This window comes from Rhinolophus sinicus, chromosome 17, assembly GCF_057876585.1.
Source record: "Rhinolophus sinicus isolate RSI-liver-muscle chromosome 17, RSI-T2T, whole genome shotgun sequence".
Lineage (NCBI taxonomy): Eukaryota > Metazoa > Chordata > Mammalia > Chiroptera > Rhinolophidae > Rhinolophus > Rhinolophus sinicus.
This window is the reverse complement of record NC_142517.1, coordinates 211895847-211909392: the sequence shown is the minus strand read 5'-3', so window position 1 is coordinate 211909392 and position 13546 is coordinate 211895847. Positions and strand designations below refer to the sequence as shown.

The 13546-nt window shown below is 56.6% G+C and overlaps 1 protein-coding gene across 6 annotated transcripts in view; it reads left to right on the top strand.

Annotated features, from left to right (window-relative positions):
* The window catches only part of HDAC4 (histone deacetylase 4), a 295261-nt gene that overhangs the window by 215723 nt on the left and 65992 nt on the right, over positions 1-13546 (top strand). For all 6 annotated transcript variants that reach the window (XM_074316010.2, XM_074316018.2, XM_074316014.2 and 3 more), the window contains 2 exons: positions 8725-8856; positions 12753-12865. In XM_074316010.2, the coding sequence (XP_074172111.2) occupies positions 8725-8856; positions 12753-12865 (245 nt within the window). The remainder of the gene's footprint in view (positions 1-8724; positions 8857-12752; positions 12866-13546) is intronic.

Below are 13546 nucleotides of genomic sequence, written 5' to 3'. Positions count from 1 at the left end.
CCAGCTCTGGGCAGAGCCCAGCCCCTGGGGGTCAGGGGCCCGGACTGTGTGTCGGGGTGGGGTGGGAATGAGAACAAAATGCATGGTGTCCTGCGGGGACCGGCAGGCGGACGGCTCCTCGCAGCAGTTCTGTCCCAAAGCAGAAGGGGACGGGTGCTTAGACATATGCAGGCTCCCAGCTTGGCCCTTGTCCAGTGTTGGTGCTGTAAGTGGGCAGTGCTTTTCAGAGCATGACAGTGGCCATGGCAGCGTAGTAGGGCTGCAGGAAGGGCAGTGCCCTCCAGAGGATTTGCCCCCAGGAGGGGAGGGACTGAGCAGCAGGGGGAGCCCGCGGACGGCGGGTGGGAATCTTCCAGCCCAGCCTAATGGAAATGGTCTACATGACACAGCTTTGTCTTCGTAGAGAATCTTGTTTTATCCAGAGGATTTGGGTCGATTCTGGACAGCAGTGCTTTAAAGCAGTCACGCCCCTGCTCCTTCACCCCAGTGATGAGGCACTGGGCGCTGGGGCTCACCGCAGCCCCATCCTAAGACCGGAGACAGAGCTGTCTGGGGAGGGGTCGGTGCCCGTGGCAAAGCCAGGAGCACGAGCCAGAAGTTGTGGGAGGGCATTTGACTGACGCTGCAGGGGTGAGAGATGGCAAGGCCATCTCACTTGGGGCCCCAGAGCCCTTGACGAGGATGTAGAGGGGTTCGCAGAGCCCCTCCCAGTCAGAGGTGAGGTTCCTGCCAAAGTGGCAAGGTTTCACTTAGGCTGCAAGCCCTTTATGGGGGAAAGTGAATGTGTAGCTGTCCTCTTCCGTTGTGGGTCTCACTCCTCGTCTGCTGGGAATGGAGCAGAGCCCACCAGCTGGACAGAAGTGTCTGTCAGGGCCTGGCCCACGCCCGCCCCCTTTCTGGACGCTGGTGCTGTAATTAACCAAACACAGATCCGCAAACTCTAATTCATGGTGAACGCCGGGCAGCGAGTTGGAAAAGAGACAGGACGCCCCGTGCCCTCCAGCCCCTGCCTCCCTGAGAACCGAGGGACTGTGCTCCCCTTGGGAAGCGCCACTGAGAATGCTCGGTGCCCCAGAAGAACCGACTTATGTGTGCTTGCGTTATCAATTTTTTAAAAGGCATCACTAGCGCATTAATAATAATATAAAGATTTCAGAGGAGAGAGTTAAACCACTTAAGGGAACAGCACAGTGAGGAAGTGTCTACTTTCAAACACTTGACGATGCTCAGTAATTTACATGTTTTTTCTGCCACAGTTGTTTGTGTGAAACTTCATTAGATGACACTTTAGTTACATAATGCTTTGAGTGAATTAGAATGACCGTCTTTAGTAGATGTGATGCACGTGAAAAAATCCCATGATTTCAGCTTTACACTAATTTAAGTTGACCTTGCACACAATTTGCCCACCTCTCAGTCTTTTTTTTTGTGTTAATTGGGGAATATTGGGGAACAGTGTGTATCTCCAGGGCCCATCAGCTCCAAGTCATTGTCCTTCAATCTAGTTGTGGAGGGCGCAGCTCACTGGCCCATGTGGGAATCGAACCGGCCACGCTGCTGTTCAGAGCTCGCGCTCTAACCAACTGAGCCATCCCCCCCCCCCACCTCTCGGTATTTAAAGGGCAATGACATGCTATGTAAACATATGAAAACTGTGTTCTTCACATGTCCTGCTCTTGTCGCAAGTGCTTTGGTGGCCTCTGTGGGGGACATTCCCACCTGTTTTTTCCACTGGGGGCAGCTCCTCTGTGTGTCCCAGTGTGTGTGCTTGGGACCGTGGTCGCCATGCCTGCAGCCGGCCGCCTGGCTTGTACCCAGCGTCTTCCCCAGCTGCCTGAGGGTAGCTTCTACCCTCTGTGCCCCCCTCAGTTTGCTGCCTCCTGCGCCAGGAGGAGAAGGAACAGAGGGGCCTGGCTGCAGTGAGTTTCTGCTCCTAAGCTCTCAGGATGCCCTTGATCTGTCCCCACCCAGTGACGCATTCCTGCCAGACTTAGCACCCCCACCCTTCCCTCAATGCTCCAGTCAGCAGGAACCCGCGGGAACCGCTGGACGCCCTTCAGGGAGGCCCTCACAGAAGTAAACACTGGCATCTACAGCCAGAAGTCTGGCCAGCAAGGCCTGCCCTGCTCTGCTGGGCTTGAGGGGCTGATCTCCTAGTTCCTGGCCGGACTCCACCACCTGAGCTCCCGCTTCCTGTGGGAAGCTCCACCCCTTTCTCAGTGATTGACAGCATGGTGGCCTCCACCTCCCACCAGAATGTGGAGGGGTCATTCCTGGGTACAGAGCAGGTGAGGTGGGCCCCACCCCACCTCCGTGCCTTCTGGGCAGTGCCTCGACGGTTGCCCTGACCCTGGGTTTCTGAGCCTCTTCAAATCAAGAGTGAGCGATGTCCTGGAAACGATGGACATCCTGATACCCGCCCCCACTTCAGGTCCATCCTGGGGTGCGTGGGGCGGCAGCCGGCTTACCTGGAGATTTCAGTGAAGTACAGCGTTCCCGTCCATTCATACTGAAAAGGAGGCCCTTCCACTTATAAAAGCAAACAGTATTGATGGTATTTAGGAATTTCCTTTTCTTCCAGTAGTATCTTTGTCTTTATTTCTTAAAGCTATTAGCTGCCATGAGTTTTTTAAATAATGACTCTCAAATTGCCCTCTGATGTGACTTCCGGTTGAGGAAAGGACATCAGGAAACATTTGAAGCAGTCCATCGTCAACCCACCACAATCCTTTTCTAGTCTCGGTGGTTACTCCTGGGACCTCTCAGCGCTGAGGTCGTGCCCCCGGAACCCTGCCAGCTCCTGGGCACATGGTCCCCCAGCAGACCGTTCTCACCACGGTTTAGGAAGCGAACCCCAGGCTGGCGCTCAGTGAAGTTGCACCTCCCAACCTTGAGAATCGTGCTGCCAGCAGGCTGTGCCCCTCAGCTGGGCCAGTTCAGGGACCCGAGCTCGTGATGGACCCTGGCAGTGGGCCCAACACACTCACGTTCCAGGCCTCCATTCACTGCTGCAGCCAGGGGCCCCTCTGGCTCTTCCTTGTAGAACATTCATCCAGCTCTGCACCTTCCAGCACTAATGGCCCACGTTCACAGCTACTCGAGGGAGGTGCCAGTCTACTGCTGAGATGGGAACCATGGGGGTTTCCCTGGGTTGTCGCTGGGCTAGAATGCCCTGCCAGGTGAGAAAGCGCTATGCAGTCGGCCTGCCCCTCACCATGCCCGTGTCCTGGGCACATGGCCTGCTGAGCACGTTTACCCACCTGTAAAATGGGGCCATCGTGTTCTTAGAAAATGGGCATGAGTATGTTCAGAAGGTTTTAATGAAGGTTTTAGTGTGTGTTTCCAAAGAAACTTCTAGAGGCGGCAGGGACGGCTGGGTGGCCTCTACGTTGAGAAAGTGGCTCACACATTGTTCTGAGTCCCAGCATTCGAACTTTGACGTCTGTCCAACTTGTACTCCGCCCAACACCGTGTTTCCCCGAAAATAAGACCTAACTGGAAAATAAGCCCCTGGCATGGTTTTTCAGGATGATATCCCCTGACATAAGCCCGAATGTGTCTTTTGGAGCAAACATTAATATAAGACCCGGTCTTATTTTCGGGGAAACAGTATGAGATCTTGAACCAATCTTTTGCAACTGCGAGTGTTTCACTGTTCAGTGGTGAAAGCGCCCTGAGCTTGATGGCCGGCTGAGGTAATGCTGTTGAGAGGATAGAGTAGGAAAGGGCAGTGAGAAAAGCCCACCGCCTTTAAGCATTACGTAGAATGCCTTCTTCTTCGTTAAAAAAATCACATAAGGAAAGCATGCTTATTGTAAATTAAACCCTAAGTGCACACGTCGCTTCCTAGGACAGCCACTGCTAACAGTTTGGAATCTGTCTGTCCAGACTTTCTGTGCCTGGGTGTGCAGGGCTGTGGGTCTGTGTGTGCGACGTGTGCATAGTTGCCTTGTTAGTAACAAAAATACCTGCTTTGCACTTTGTCCCATAACTTTGTTTTCAGGTTAATACTATATTGTAGACACCATTCCACGCAAGTGTGCAGAGATCAATACCTTCTCCTATATTGCTCTAATATGTGGGTATCATGTAAGTTGTAACTTTTCTAGTTTTTATTTTGCCGACAAATATGGGCACCTGGCTCCTTGTGCCAGTCTTTCTGTAGGACAGGTCCCTAAAAGTGGGGCTGCCAGTACACAGCATGCGAGTATTCCCAGGGGCCCGGTCCACCCTCCACCCTTTCACTAACAAGATGCTACCAGGGCCCTGTGATGGTGATTAAATTGTGGTGCCCTCGAGGTTCCAGCGGGGCTGTGGGGGCCAGGGGGGCCCGTGCCCCCAAGCTGTGCAGCATGGAGTCCCAGCCAGGACATGTCTCTTGCGCATACCTTGTGCCCAGTGTCCACCACCCCTCTGGACACGAGGACAGTCCTTAAGTGTTCAGTGGATGAGTGTTTAATGGCAACTCATTCGCCCATTTTCCCATGGGGCGCTTTCTTTTTCTTGTTGCTTTGTAGGCCCTCTGTATGTTGATATCAACCCTATGCCCGACATGAGCGCTACAAAAATGATATTCCAATCTGTAATTCATCTTTCTAGATTTACCTTTTTATTGTTAGCAAAGTAAATAAATGCACATAAATCTAAAGCCCCAGGAGGCTCAGGATACCTGCCCTGTTCTATCCCTGCCCCGCTCCACCCCTGCCCACCCCACCCCTGCCCCGCTCCACCCCTGCCCTGTTCCTCCCCTGCCCACCCGGCCCTACTCCCTGCATTATAGAAAGTACACATAAACACACTGTACCTTGGTACATTTCCTTTCTTGTCTAATTTTTTTCCTGAAGTTGATTATTTTTTTCATTTGCTCAATTCCTATGTACCTGTTCTTAACTCAGTCCCACACGTTGACAGATGGAGGTGCCTCACCCCCCCACCCCCACAGTGGGGGTCCAGTGGTCCTGCTGCACCCTGGGGGACCTGCTCCTGGCCATGCCCCCCATCTGACCCCCCAGCTGTACCCTGGACTCCTGCCCAGGACCTCCCAGGAAGCCACCTCTTCCCTGGGCCCACATGTTTTGTTGTGCTTGGTCTCTGCCTTCTTCTCGCTTGTACACATTGCCCAAGCTTTCTAAGAAACTGTGCATGGAATGTACATTTTTCGAGTTCTCGCATGCTTGTAAATGTCTTGACTCTGGCCCACACTTGACTGATACGTGGTTGTGTGGGCCAGAGTCAAGACATTTACCAACATGCAAGAGGTCACTTTCATTGGGGATTTTCAGGTCTTCATGCTGTCCCTCGAGTGGCTGTTGCAGAATCAGAGGCCTGCGCAAGGCTGTCCCCTGTCCCCCAGAGTTCTAACACCTCCTGGGACCCGCCAGGGAGGGGCGCTCAGGCACCTGCTCTGCTGTTCCATCCCCATGTGGTGGTGTCATAAATTTGATGTTGCAGCTTTTCACTTCCTCTTTCAAAGTTTCTCAACTTTTTCTTCAAATCTCTTTTTCTCAGCACTTTCAGTTTTGTCTATGTTGCTTTCTACTGCTTATAGTTGCCTTACTGTCACTTCAGGGTTCCAGGAACCCGCTGCTGTACGCCATGGCCGTCGTCCGAGCAGTTGGCTTGCTCCGTGTCTGCTTTCCTTGCTGGCCGCCAGGTGTGCGCCAGGACCAAGCCCTCTCCTTCTAGTACAGTGACCTCTGTGCACGTGTGGCTTCTGTCCTCCTGACTATTAAGCAGGCCCTGGGTCCCATTCCTGCTGGGACTGCCAGGGAAAAGTAAAGCATTCAGAAAAACTGCTGTGTGAGACGGCAGGGTCCTGCCCCCGGGGTGCTTCCTGCCCTGAGATGGGCAGCTGCTAGGGAAGGGCCCGCTTTCCAAGGTTGAGGCAGAATGGTCTTACCTGCCTTACTCTGGGATTTACCCAACTGCCGTCGAGGAGAAACGTCCCCAGCTTCCACATGTTCCCGGGAGCCGGCACCCGTCTGGGGACAGGGTTAGTTAGTACCCCCATTTCCTCAGCACTCAATTACTGCGGCCATTTGCTGAAACGAGGCACCTTTCTTATGTTCTGGTTCTGTTGGTTTCCCTGCCGCCCTGTCAGAAGGTGCGAAACGTGGTCCTTCGTTCCTCCGCTTGGTCACATGAGAGTCATGCTTGGAGCCTGTGTGGCCACGCAGCCCTGCACGGGCAGGGTGACCTTGCAGGCTGCTCGTTGCAGGCAGGTGGCCACTCGCCTGCACCCTGAGCTCCAGCTGCCATGCGGAGCTGGCTTACAGGCCTTCTGCAAGTTCAGGACATACGCTGTGCACAGCGAGACAGTAGATGGCTGTGTCTTCTCTCTGGGCTCGGGCATCCCCTAGACCTGAGGCTTTTCAGAGAAAAATGAAGGGCAGGGAGTAGGACCTTCGCTGCAGCCCACCGCCCTTCCCAGCACAGCTACGGCCAGCAGGAGAAAAGCCAGCCCTGCAACTGGACATGGAAACCCACTGGGGACCTCCCTAGGAAGAGGCCGCCCCCCTTCCCTGCCGGGCTGGCCGCCTCCCCAGCCCTGCGCTGGGGGTTCCTTAGGGGACCTGAGGAGCCCCCGAGGGACCAGCAGGGTCCTGGCTTCACACAGTCCCCTGCAGTGCAGTGTGGTACCTGGGAGCCCCCATCCACTCACCGACCTGCAGGCTGGGCCGCCCACTGGATTCAGCGCTCTGCTGTCACAGTCTGGGCAGAGTCTCAATATCTTGAATTTGGGCCTTGGTCCATTTTCGCTTGGGCTGCACGTCTGGTGGGGCCACCGCCTGGTGCTGGCCCAGGGAGCGTGGCTGAGTCCTGTGTCAGGGCCTCTGCAGGCCAGCACCACGGAGCCCCCTGCTCCCAGGGAGGCCGGACAGAGCCTGGCAGAGCTCCGTGGTCAGGTGTCGGGGGATGGGAGGGAGAGCAGGAAGAAGATAAATGAACCAAGTAATTTCAGGTAGTGAACTGGCTGCTGTGAGGGAGGCATGGCAGTGCCGTGTGGTAGGGAGCGGAGGGTGGGGTCGAGAAGCCCTGGGCTGACAATCTTTTCCACGCGACTGCCTTGCCCTGGAGTCTCGGAAGTGGCCTGTCCCCACGGTCTGCAGCATCTGTGCACAGGTCACACAGATGGTTGTTGAAACCCCGTCATTTCAGTTGAGATCTTGGGGGAGGGGGGGAGAAGAGCTATTGTTTTCTTGCCTGTTAATCAGGTGGCGTTTGGCTTTTTGTTCTTTTTAAATAATGATAAGTATAAAAATGGAAGTGGATGAAACACATGAACCTGTAGGTACCTCAGAATAAGCATCAAGTGGAAGCTGACACTCTCGCCTGTCGAGGAGGCTGTTTTTTCATTGGACCCTTTTTCTTCTGCCGTGGAGGGCCTGCAAGTAAGCGGCACTTGTTCTGTGCGGGGAGGCTGCAGAGCCGGAGGCCTTCTGTCCTCGAGCTGCGGCCCTTAGCGCAGGTGCAACGTCTGGAAATGGCTGGCACCTTCCTGACACACCTCACTTCTCGGGGGGCTTCACATAGGTGGCCCGCCCCCGCCCGGGACCCACAGAGCAGCGGCTCTGCGTCCAGCCTCTTCAGGGTCACCTCCCATCGTGGGAATTGTCCCTCCTGCGCCCAGGCTCCCAAGGGCACCTCAGTGGCCGTGAGATGCACGCGTGGCCTGACTCGCACAGCCCTGCTTTCCAGGGAATTCGACTGTGCTGCTGCTCTAGAGGGCACTGAACTTCCTGTTTCAGAAAGATTACAAACAGCAGGGTTGCTGATTAAAAGCAAACACAGAAAAGAAGTACGAACCCCTAATTTGCAAATGCACAAATAGTAGAAGCTCGAATGTAGAGAAGTGAAGCCTCAGAACTAAGGTCTTGGTGGCAGTGGTTTTAGCACTGCCCTGAGTTCTGGGGCCGATGGACCCGTGGGGTTGGAGGTAACTGTGCCTGGAGTCCAGACCAGGGCGCCTGGGGCAGGGAGGCAGCCCTCTTCCCAAGGCAGCCACCCAGAGTCTGTCCAGCCCCCAGAGGTGGCACTTGGAGGGCCTGGGGGTGGTCTGGGCACCAGCTGCAGAGGACTTAAGAAGCACTGAGGTCTCAGGTGCATTTGTAAATGGCTGCATCCACACAAGCAAGCAGAGCTGTTAACAAAAACCAGAGCAAGCCGTAACACCCGTGCCCACGCTCAGGTGAACGCTCAGGGAGACAGGTGCTCGCCTGCACTCAGGTCTTGCAGAGTGGTCCGGCTAATCCTCACAGGGTGGGTGGGATAGGTGTGAGCTCCCGCATGGCAGCCGGGCACAGGACACCTAGAGCTCCGGTGGGAGCCTGCCTCTGCATTGTTGGCCTGGCAGTTTCCAGTATGCAGGTGAACAAGAAAGTGGCATGTAGAGGTCCAATAACACCCCTGGGCCAGAGCCCTGAAAACCCTGATTGTCAGTTTCCCTCCCGTCTGCTTGTAATGCAGTGGCAGCAGTTTCTGATGACCCCAGCAATGCATATGTAAAATCCTGTGTCTGAAGAAATTTAGCCCGAGGCATCAGGTGCGTTTTGTTCATCTTGTGAATGAGACTGGAAAGTGCACTGCCCACAGGCCTCCGGCCTCGCTCTCCCGAGCCACGTGTGTTTAAGCGCTCACCCCGTGTGCCTGTTTCTCAGCGCCGCCAGGAGAGCCTTGACCCCAGGTGCATCTGCCGGGCTGTAATGACGTCTTCTTCTCCTGCAGCTTCTGAACCCAACCTGAAATTACGGTCGCGGCTAAAGCAGAAAGTGGCTGAGAGACGGAGCAGCCCCCTGCTGCGCAGGAAAGACGGGCCGGTGGTCACCGCTCTGAAAAAGCGTCCACTGGATGTCGCAGGTACATTAGACAGTCTGTCCAACCCCGCTGCCCGCCCGCGCCTTCCCCGCGAGGTCCGTGCCCTGCTGGGCGGAGCCCGAGCGCGCTGGTTCCCGCAGCACGAGCAGCGGCCGCCCCCAGAACCGGCGCCCGAGCGTGGGCATCTTCGCAAGGAACGTCCCTGCAAAGCCTGTCCCCACTCCCAGCGGTGGCGAGGGGCCAAGTCCGGTTTGTACAGGAGATGTTTGCAGGAATTTCATTCAGGTTGAGCTTTCTCTGACGGCGGGGAGTCTGGCGGCCCGGCCCACTAGCGCTGACCGCGTTTCTGACCGGCCCCACTGTCCGGCAGACCGCGTCTGAGCCCTTGGAGAGCGGCGGCGCTTTCCTGGAGGGTGTAGTGGGCTCCGGGCCTCTGAGTGAGCGTGTTGCTCTCGGCCCCCACCTAGTGGCAGCCGCGCAGAATACACGCACCGGCCGAGCCCGTCCAGACAGTGCCTCAGCCTTCACAGGAAAGCGCCCCCTTCCCAAATTTGTCCTCTTCCTGGGGAAGCACTCCACTTCCTGGGTGCACCGTCATGAGGGCACGACTCAGATTTGATGGCACACGTCCACATTCCTGAAATCACAGGACCAAGCGGCTGCTCAAAAGGCCTGGAAAGGGAGGGAAACTTTGCATCCAGCAAGTGATGATTTGAATTCAAGGCTCTTGGGCAGTTGGTCAGTGCCAAGGTGCCGGGATCCAGGCTTGTCAGTGCTGGCAGCACTCTGGGACGACATGAGTGCCACCACCTAGACTGCTGTGTGCCCCTCAGCCAGGTGTATCCCTCAGCCCAGGTGTGCCCCTCAGCCCAGGTGTGCTCCTCAGCCAGGTGTGCCCCTCAGCCCAGGTGTGCCCGGCCCAAGGGCTGCCTGCACATAAATTGTGGGTCTGTGTAAAATGAGTCTAAACCTGGGGACCCACTTCTGTCAGTGACTTCATTTTTCAATGTAGGGTCTGCCCTGTGATTGTTCTAGTGTAGAAAAGCCCCGTCTAAAGAGGTGACATGTCGTCTGAAGTCCCACTAGGTCTCACCAGCTGTGGGGTTCCGTGCGAATGAGGGAATCCTGTGCGTAAAGTGCTTGTCACACTCCATGCAGCCTCGTGGCCCCTGTGCAGCGCCTTCCCCTAGGCCGGCTCTAACGGACAGATGAGCCCTTCATTTACTTCCGGCCACGCAGTTGGCAAGATAATTATACGTAGGCTTCTTTCTGAGTGTTAGAGCCAGTGTCACGTTGTCAGCTATGACTGCTTGATGCTACTGTGAGTCAGGACCGGCTGAGGCCAGTTCCTCACCTCCAAGGAGCTTCCGATCTAACTCGGGAGACCAGACCACCACGTGTGAGGCAACCGGCAAACCGTGCATACCACACCTGATGGATCGGTGAGCTGTGTTCCGTAGAAAGTGCATGTGAAGGAAGCCAGGCGGGGGTTGGAGAAAGCCATGCGGGCCCAGGAAAAGCTTGAGGGGTAAGTGCAGTTGGCACAGAGACCCACGAGGCATGGATGTCATGGCCGGGGGCGGGGAAGGCTCTGAGCAGAGCTGACTTTCCAGAAACAGGAGAGGAAGGAGTTCTGTGAAGGCTGGTCCCAAATAGAGCTATGGGGGACACCACCCCCTCCTCCCCCGAGGTGCTGAAGGTTCTGCAGCAGGAGACAGCCGGGCATCGCAGAAGCAGATCCCAGTGTGCACCTGGAGGTTGGGAGGGATGCGGGTGGGGACGTAGTTCCGAGATGCAGCTGACACAGTCATGAGACAGGTCAGGGGGCATGGCAAGTCACACTTTTCCCTATCGCTAATGAAAACCACGCCTCCTTAGAAAACAGGAAAGTAAGCTGCTCACACAGCGTCCAGAGGGATGGGTGTCCACATTTGAGCACGTTTTCCCCCAGCCTGTTCTCTGTGCCTCTGTCCCAGAGCCAAGTTCCTACCACAGGGACACGTGTCCTCTCTCACTGGGTACCAGTCCCAGGTACTTTCGGCACTGTTGGTGTCCACTTGTGCTGACAGACCACACGGTGAGGCCGTGCGTTCGTGTTTGTTTCCTCACACCAGCTTCCTGGAGGTGCCGTGAAACGTAATCAGCATTATTGAGTTGAAAATGGTTGAAAAGTCGGGTGAACATTTTTTTATTGCCTGTGCATGTACATGAGAGTGGATCAGGTGATAACTCTGGGAGGGGCACGTTTTAAAGGAAGACTTGATGGGACCCGGTGGGTAGCTGGAGATGGGGCGGCCACGATGACGGCACCCGGGGGTGGTGGTGACAAGTCAGGATGGCAAGAGGCAGAGGAAGCAAATCCTGTCTTTACGCCGAGAGTGGACACCTGCTCAGTCTGGGTGGCCTGAGCAGGTCCCCGTCAGTGAAAAGTGAGTGAACGTGATTTCACCAGGTAGAAGCAGGTGCTGGGGGCAGGGTGGGGACCAGTCCCGAGTTCACTGCCAGTGCCCAGGAGAGCGGGCTGCCTGTGCTGCCCTGCAAGGGGGAGGGAGGCCACGTGGACGGACGCCTGGGGAAGTGGTTTGTTCCCCGGGGTGCAGGTGCTGCCGAGGGTGGTCCTGGGCGGGCGGCTGCTTGGTCAAGAGGAAGCGAGCGTTCAGCCCGCTGGGCTCCCCAGCTGTGCATTTGCCTTGACATCTCCCTTCAGCCTGTGAGCTGGGGCATGACATCACCTCTCTGTGCCTCAGTTTCCTCTTCTGTGCAGTGGGGATAATGGTGGTGCCCTCTCGGGTACCGAGGGAGGAAGATGACAGAAGACAGCTGTTGGAGTCAAGTCTGCGGGTGGGGGAGCTGGGGGTCAGCTGCTTCTGTCCTCACCTCCACCCTCGTCATCCTCACTGTCGCCCAGCCTTATATCCAGAACGAGCTTTCGGAGTCTGCCAGGCCCGTCAGGCCTCAGGCAGCACTGGGGTCACTGGCCCCGGACTTGGGCCGCACTGGAGTAGTCAGAGTGAGTCACCTGCACTGGGGGGACACAGAGGCCTTGGGAGGGGCTTTGTGGGGAACCAGCTCTGGAAAGTGTCCTGGCTCAGCCCTGCCCTAGGGCCTGCTTAGGGAAACTGTCCCTCAGCATTGCACCGTGTTCCAGCCACACTGGCTCTTCCTGACCTGTGTGTGCTGTACGAGTCCAGAGGTGGGACGAGGGGATAAGTGTTCATAGTCATGAGTGGCAGATACGCAGACGAGCAAAGGCACTGGGTCACGTTTGTTTTCTCGGAAAGTTTTAACCAGATGATTCCATTGTTAAAATGCCGTTAAACTAGCCAGGAACACCTGAAACGCTGACCAAGCCCGTGCATTAAGGCGAGTGTCATGGAGGCTTCTCGAAGCGTGTGGGCATGAAGGAGCCTCAGAGGCCCGTTGGGGTGACACATGTGGACAGAGCACCTCCCTCCTCAGTCACATGGGAGTGGAGACTGGTCCTCGGTACCTTCAGTCACTTGGAAACGATCCAGTCACAGCCACTAGCTCTCGTTTCCCTGGACACTTGCTGTTACGCAGGAGGAAGGAGAGGATTTAGTGCAGAGGGGACACATGGTAGGAGGCTGTCTCCGTGAGCACAGGCTGACCCTCCTGCTGGCCCTGCGCTTCCGTGTCTCCTGGCCTGCGTTTGGGAGAATAGTAATGAGGGTTCCAGGGCTTGTCTTTCCGGTGTTTCTGGTCGCTGGACATTCAGGGAGGAGTAAGATGGGTACTGTGCCCAGCGGGAGGGCTCGGGGGCTGTAGGGAGCCAGAAGGCTGGCACAGCTCAAGACGGGACCGCGGCACGTTCCCTCCTGCCAGGGTTTCTGGGGCTCCGCAGGCTGGCGGGCAGGTGTCCCCCTCCCCATCCTCCCACCTGCCGGCTCACAGGGTCTTGTCTGGTTTCTCCTTCGCAGACTCGGCCTGCAGCAGCGCCCCCGGCTCTGCCCCCAGCTCGCCCAACAACAGCTCCGGGAGCATCAGCGCCGAAAACGGGATCGCGCCCGCCATGCCCAGCCTCCCGGCCGAGGTCAGTGCCCCGTTTCCCATTCGTTCCTGTCCCTGCACTGGCCCACAGGGGACTCAGAGCTGGGCCATAGATCATGGTGGCCCCCCGTCCTGGCTTTCCAGGTCGGGAGCAGAGAAGCAGGCATGAGGCCCCTGGCAAAGCACTTCTGGGGGGGCCTTGTCCTCCCTGTGGCCATGGTCGCTGGGCCTCCTTTCCCTGCGGACACGGGGCTTCCCACGTGCACGTCTCTGTCAGAGAACGGCTCTCGGCCCATGTGTCCTGGCATCTTCAGAGCATGTTTCATTAGCTGGGCTCACGGCATAACCGTGTCCATTGGTGCCTGGCGGCCCACTCCTGTGTGTCGCCAGGGCTCTGCATGGCAGCCGAGAAGCATGTGCGAATCACCGCTGGCTGAGATGTGACATGTTTGCTGTTTGTGGAGAAACACACAAATTAAAATGTCGGCCAATAGACCACGCATCTGTGTGTCAGGGAAAACATGAGTGACACAGGGTGGGCAATTAGGGGGTCAGGTGGCACAGCCACTGCTGGCGGCAGTGTTTCAGAGGCATCACGGGAACCATGAGCCTCAGGCCACAGTGGCCAGCACCTGCATGTCAGACCCCCAGGTGTGCTGCAGGGTGAGAGGGCCATAGGTAGAGAGGGTTCTGGAATCATGTGGAGGAAACGTCCGACTCGGGA